The 7,216-nt window shown below is 41.9% G+C and overlaps 1 protein-coding gene across 2 annotated transcripts in view; it reads left to right on the top strand.

Moving 5' to 3' along the window:
* Window positions 1-851: 851 nt before the first annotated feature.
* The window catches only part of tut7 (terminal uridylyl transferase 7), a 58,481-nt gene continuing 52,116 nt past the window's right edge, over window positions 852-7,216 (top strand). The window contains exons 1-4 of one of the 2 annotated variants that reach the window (XM_031829548.1): window positions 852-1,008; window positions 2,095-2,385; window positions 2,468-2,601; window positions 3,001-3,158. In XM_031829548.1, the coding sequence (XP_031685408.1) occupies window positions 2,111-2,385; window positions 2,468-2,601; window positions 3,001-3,158 (567 nt within the window). In that variant the 5' untranslated portion in view covers window positions 852-1,008; window positions 2,095-2,110. The remainder of the gene's footprint in view (window positions 1,009-2,094; window positions 2,386-2,467; window positions 2,602-3,000; window positions 3,159-7,216) is intronic. The other variant, XM_031829549.1, reaches the window with a different exon arrangement.

The raw sequence follows: 7,216 nt of genomic DNA, 5'->3' as shown, positions 1-7,216 counted from the left end.
CCTGTCCTCTAACCAAACGCATCTCCCAGCACTGAGCTGCCTGTGAGCAGCTCATAGACCAGGATGCCTAAGGACTAGATGTCCACACTAAAATTGTGTCCCCTGTTCAGAATGATCTCTGGAGCCACGTACTCCAGAGTCCCACAGAACGTCCAGGTTCACTGCCAACCTGGATCTTTTTGGATAGGCCAACGTCCACCTGAAGGAAGACAGGTCAGAGGGTACTGAACACACATCAAGCGATCTAACGATCCATCGATCATCCGATCGACCAACATCCAACAATTTCCATGTGCAGGGTATAAAATATGTATTTCAAGTATTCTTGCAAAAAATATAAACGCATCATGCAACAATTTCAAAGATTTTACTGAGTTACAGTTCACAAAAGAAAATAAGTAAATTGAAATCAATTCATTAGGCCCTAATTTATGGATTTCACATGACTGGCCAGGGGTGCAGCCATCGGTGGGCCTGGGAGGGCATAGGTCCACCGACTTGTTAGCCAGGCCCAGCCAATCATTATGAGTTCTTCCCAACAATAGGGCTTTATTACAGACAAAAAATACTCCTCCGCACCACCACCCCAGCCCTAAATGGATAACATGGTTTAACATCCAGGCTGATTAATCTTTATTAGTGCCTCGATATTCCACAAATAACGAAAATCTTCATTTGTAACCAACTCTCTCCATATCCCAAAGGGCTCCTTTATTGAATGACTTGGCAGTGTCACCTCTGAATTAAAAATCCATTTCCATGTCCTTCACTATTTTCACCAGTAGAGTGCAGTAACCACTCAACACACCAACATACATAAATAGGATAAATACGTGAAACGTGTATTTCAACGTCATCAGGAAACATGTTTTCCTCTTCCCCTGGAAACTCTTGTGCGTAGAACATTGTATCGGTGCGGAAGGTGTTTGTGGCCAGCTAGCCAGCCAGCTAGTTACCGATACCATAACGAATAAACACAGGAGTATGCTGCCCATACAAACACTCAAGGTATTTCTAAATATTATGGTCACCGTTTATGTTTGTGTAGTAGCTAGCAGTGCAACCCCAAAAGACAGGTAACACGAGTAGCCGGATAGCTAACAGGCTAGTGTAGCTATAGCTAACACAGTAACTGGTGTTAGCGGTTTCATTCGACAAACAGAAAGGTCACAGATTGTGAAATCAGACCAGGTTAGTTACTGGTTTTGTAGTCAAATTAGCCAGTTGTACAGAATAGATCCAACACTTGTCAGCACATAGTCCTTTAAGCTAAGCGACAAGTTGCTAAATGTCAAGTCATGGTGGCTAGCATAGTTAGCCAATAACCTTGTGACAACATGCTAACATGCTAAAGTTAGATAGCTAACACTCAGGAAGAAAACAAAAACAAACACCTGCCAGTCAAGTTGTTTTAAAAATGTAACGCATGGCTTAGTTAATATGTGTTCAATAACATAAAATAGTCAACCACACTTACTGACAATTGTTACTAAACAGTTGGGCCTTCATAGCTAGCTAGCAGTTTGGCATGATGGCTAATTAACTCCATTGTTATGTATTGAGACTAAGTATTTGTTCGGGTGGATCAAAACGAATGTATCATGGGTAAATTGTGACTGACTGATCTACAAATAATAATGACTGGTTATTTTTGAATCAAGGTTGTTTGTAGATCAGTCAGTGGTTATGGTAGGTTATCACGCTAAATATCATTGGGTATTGAAGTGGGTGGTTTAGAGAGGACTTCCTGGAGTAATGGAAGACACAACTTTTCAGTAAAGTACTCATTGCATCTAAAACTATTTATCTGTCTCCGTTCCCATTCCTGAGTGAGTCTTCATAGCTACCTAGTTGACTAGCAGTTTGGCATGATAGCTAATTAACTCGCTTAAGTTTTGAGGAAGTAGCTAGTTAGCTAACAGATATAGAAGTAAGCCAAATGAATGGACTGTCCTTATATGTGATGTCTTTACGAGCTCGTAGCCACGTATGTATTGTCCAGGGCTTCTTTAACACCCTGGGCCAGAGCTAGTGGCCACTACATTCCCCAGGGGTAGTAATGGATGACATCTCCCTCTCGTTGTCACATCACAGGCCTAGTAGAAACACCATGGAAGAGTCAGGAGGCAGGCCACGCTACCCCAAGCAGGAAGGCCGGGAGAGGGGCCCGGTAGCAGACGAGGCTGAGACCTGGAGGAACCAGGATGCAGGGAGAGGATACAGCCCCAAGCCGGAGAGGCGTGGCCAGGGGAAGAGGGGAGGCCACGGAGGGCTTCACCACGCCAGCTCCAAGAAGGGAGCGATGGAGCCCCAGAGCAGCTACCCTGCAGGGGGATTCAAGGAGGGCCACAGCCCCTCACAGAGGGAGGACTTCCAGAGAGCCAGGTAGCAATGCTAAGATCAAATAGTTATCATTTCTCATAGGAAAATATGTCACGCTAAGTTGCCATGCTAACACAATTTGCAGGTACCCAGAGAGCCAGCAGGCCGAGGGCCGGGAGGAGAACTGGAGAGAGCGCCCTTCACAACGCTGGAGGAGAACTTCTCAGGGAGAGGACAGGGAGCAGAGGAGAGACAACGTTGACAACACACTTCACTCAGGTAAACCAACACCTCCTGGCAGGTGGGGTGTCGACGAGTGTAGATGATGTAGTCGGGCGGGTAGATGATGTAGTCGGGCGGGTAGGACAGGGAGCATTATGGTAGGAGAGAGACCGCAGACAACACAGCTCAGCCAACCCAAACAAAGTTCTCCTGTCTTATCTTCAGGGCGCGTTCCACTTCAAAAGGGGAGTTGAGACGCATCACCTCGCATCATAATAACTACTCAATATTATTTGTAGATCAGTCAGTCACAATTTACCCATGATACATCACGGATGTAATGGTCTCGAACACAGCGGGGGAGTCATGAAAGTGTGTGAAGTGCTCTAGGTAACGTAGTTTTTTGTCCCTGCGGTGGAAGGAGGACTATGGCTAACATAGTTTGTGTGCTTCCAGGGGGCAGGAATCGTAGAAACCATAACTGGAGGCGGGGTCTAGGTGAGGAGGACCATGGGCCGGTGGTGGACGAGTCGGCTCTGTCAGCCAAAGAGCTGCTGGGACTGAAACAGGCGGAGGACAAGATTGGCAGAGAGAAGATCTTCCGTCTAAAGAAGGTGAGCCATCCATCCGGAGAGGAGGAGCGTTACTCAACTCCCATCAGTGTTTTCCCTAAACGTCTAAACAGCCAGTAACAGACTTCTTTTCGGCAGCTACTTTGTCCCTCTTCTTCTTTTAAACATTTCAGTTCAGAAAAGTCTGTAATAGCCTTTCTCCCGCTTGGTTGTTGGTCAACATTAGTTTATGTTTGCTTCAACAGACAGCCCGAACCCTGTTACCACACTAACCACCTGCCGTCAAAAGGGCAGCTGAAAATTTGTCTCTCCTAAGTGATTCATATTTGAGGGTACTAGGGCTGTCCCCGACAACAACAACAAAAAATGATCTGGTTGACCGAGAGTCGGTTTTGTCAAAATGTTTAAACTTATTTTCCCCGTATAGCCACACCCCATGTGTTTGAATCAAATCAACTACATATCTACTGAGCTTGTCTGATGCTTTAAGCACACAGTTTAATTAAATAATTAAGACACAAAAATGGCTCAACAAAGAGTCTGATGAAATGGGCACCACAACACAGCGCGTGTTTATTGTCCGTGCTGAAGCTGCAACATAATTTCAACCATTTAGTTACTTTCTTGTTTCTGACTGAAAAGTTATTTTTTACCGAAATCCCTAATTTCTTTAGGAAAAACATTCCCTATTCCCTCAACCCATGCTCTCTTTACATGAAACATGTAAGCATCCGAGCTAACGAGGTAAAAATATGTCGTTCTGCCCCTGAGCGAGACAGTTAACCCACTGTTCCTCGGGCGCCGAAGACGTGGTTGTCGATTAAGGCAGCCCCACACACACACACCTCTCTGATTCAGAGGGGTTAGGTTAAATGGGGAAGACACATTTCAGTTGAATGCATTCAGTTGGACAACTGACTAGGTATCCCTCTTTCCCATTGCATGTACGTGACCAATAGGGCCTGACCTCTATATGCATGTGACCTCCTATAGCCTATCATAATCACATCAATACATTGGATATAACAAAATCATGAACACGGTAACACGTGGAAGCAAAATGAACGCGGAGGAGTGAAAAATAAACTCAAATCGGCTTAACTGGTTGCTCAGGTGGGAAAGGGGAAGTCAGATGTGTGCAAGACATTTGACTTCGTTGTGGAAATCACTGGCGATCCAGAGAAAGGAGGGTCTAGGAGCAGTGTTGTGAGTATTGTGTGTGCCAAATAGTTGATTACAATATATTTTTTGTGACCATTTTGGAAGTGTAAACAACACTGAAGTGCACCGGAGAGTCTGTTCTAATGGAGAAAAAAAAAAAGATATATACTATTTAATTATAATACTCACAACACTGCTCCTAGACCCCCCTTTCTCTGGAGCGCTAGTGATTTTTTTATATTGTGTGTGTGTATATATAGATGTAGATATATAGATAGAGATATAGAGATATAGAGATATAGAGATATAGAGATATAGAGATATAGAGATATAGAGATATAGAGATAGATATAGAGATATAGATATAGAGATAGAGATATAGAGATATAGAGATATAGATATATAGATATAGATATAGAGATATAGAGATATAGAGATATAGATATATAGAGATATAGAGATATAGAGATATAGAGATATAGAGATATAGAGATATAGAGATATAGAGATAGATATATAGAGATATAGAGATATAGAGATATAGAGATATAGAGATAGATATATAGAGATATAGAGATATAGAGATATAGAGATATAGAGATATAGAGATAGAGATAGATATAGATATAGAGATATAGATATATAGAGATAGAGATAGAGATATATAGATATATAGATATATAGATATAGAGATATAGAGATAGAGATATAGATATAGATATAGATAGAGATATAGATATAGAGATATAGAGATATAGAGATAGATATAGATATAGATATAGAGATATAGAGATATAGAGATAGAGATAGATATAGATATAGAGATATAGAGATATAGATATAGAGATAGAGATAGATAGATAAAGCCTTTATTACAGCAGACTAAAAACAGTTGCATGATTTTGTGAATTGTAATTTCTTTATTAGGCTAATTATTCAAAGCTCCCTTTATGTAATTTTAAAACTAAAATGCTTGATTGCATTTCAGAGCCAGATGGGATGGATGAATGATTGATTGATTGATACAGTAGCCTATATATTGAATATAGTTCTAAGTAAGTTACAGTATTAGGACTAAACAGGATGTCCTCTTAGGCCTACAGCTCGACGGTGGGTATACAAGACTGCTATACTGAGGCCACTAATGATAACGACATTATTATTATCATCATTATTATAATAAGTGATAATTGTAAAAAATACCAGTAAGGAGATCAAGATAAATGAGTGTATAGGAGTGAGAACTGTGTGCATGTTAGGTGTGACAAAACAGGTGCAGTTGGATTACAATATTATTTTACTTCCTGTTTGGAACAGTGTAAAGAACATTAATAAATTATAAGTAATAGCAGTCTGTTCTAACGGGGGGTGGGGGGGGGGGGGGGGGGGGGGGGGGGGGGGGGGGGGGGGGGGGGGGGGGGGGGGGGGGGGGGATTAGAGTCTTTATTACTGCATAGCAGAGATTAAAAACAACTGAAATCTGGGAAATAACTTTATCTGACATTTTGCTGTTGCATGAGGCTTTAGGGCTCAAAGTAGGTTATTAAACACTCAAACAGGAAACAGAAGCAGGATCTACTTCATATATATATATATATATATATATATATATATATATATATATATATATATATATATATATGAGATGCAATAACAACAGGAGGTTTGAGCTTGGTTTAGGCGCAACAGAGCTCTTAAAGGGGCGGTGTCTTTAAAGGGCAGTGACATACTTTGTAATAGAAACAACCCGACACGTTTGATTTCTTATTATTGAATAATACTGACAAGCAGGATGTTGGGGTCGCATGGGGTAGCCGTCCCTAAAACGTGAAGCCCGGGGAAGTTCCATGGACAAATCGGCTAAACAAGGGGGCCAGAACCCGGTATAAATCCGTGATGCATCGTAAAACACGTCAAACCAATCAAAGGCCTTGCTTGGGCGGAGCGCCAAAGGCAGATGAAGAGGGTTAGTGGCGTAGTGGGGCGACAGTGGCGTAGGACTAAACATGCCAACAAAACAACCACTGGTGAATTTGAAACCGTTTGTTGGTTTTCACATCATCTCTGTTATTTAGAGATGAGCTAAGACTGCAGCAAGAGAAGGGGAAATGGTCTGTGATGGTCTATGCTAGCCAATGCTGACCATATCAAAATCTTTACCTTTCTGAAGTGATATTTGACTGTGTAGGCTAGCATGAGGGGCAGGAAGTAGCTACCAACAATGAGGTTTTGTTTTGAGAATTCCGCTAACCTTGTTTTCTATTCACTTCAATTTCTGTCACGATTATAAAAGCCAACAAAAATGAGAACGCAAATAACATATTTCCCTACAAGGTTAGCTGTGATAGCACAGTCACTAGTATATTCAGTGTCTGTGATGGTTTATTCACACGCCTTGAATTGTTCCTCATTGTTTTTGTTTTTACAGCCTGAATTTAAATGTGATTCAATTGAGTTTTGTCACTGGCCTACACACAATACCCCATAATGTCAAAGTGGAATTATGTTTTTAGAAATTGCCTCTGCTGGACAGCCAGGAAACGCTGGCTGGCTTCTCGATGTACTTGGAGAGAACAGTGCTTCACTGTTCTCAACATTATACATTTGTTGTTCTGGCTTCACATTCTCACAACTGATTTTAACTAATCAGGGGATTGACTTACTGTGTACTCTATGGCCACTCTGCCACTGACTTTCTCTCTCTCTCTGAGGTCCCACAGTAACCCCAGTTCTGTCTCTCTGTCTCTCTCTCTGTTTCTCTCTCTCTCAGGTCCCACAGTAACCCCAGTTCTGTCTCTCTGTTTCTCTCTCTCTGTTTCTCTCTCTCTGTTTCTCTCTCTCTGTTTCTCTCTCTCTGTTTCTCTCTCTCTCAGGTCCCACAGTAATCCCCGTTCTCTCTCTCTCTCAGGTCCCACAGTAATCCCCGTTCTCTCTCTCTC

Source organism: Oncorhynchus kisutch, linkage group LG8, assembly GCF_002021735.2.
Source record: "Oncorhynchus kisutch isolate 150728-3 linkage group LG8, Okis_V2, whole genome shotgun sequence".
Taxonomy (NCBI): domain Eukaryota; kingdom Metazoa; phylum Chordata; class Actinopteri; order Salmoniformes; family Salmonidae; genus Oncorhynchus; species Oncorhynchus kisutch.
Note: the sequence above shows the minus strand (reverse complement) of the source record. Positions and strands in the feature narration are given on the sequence as shown.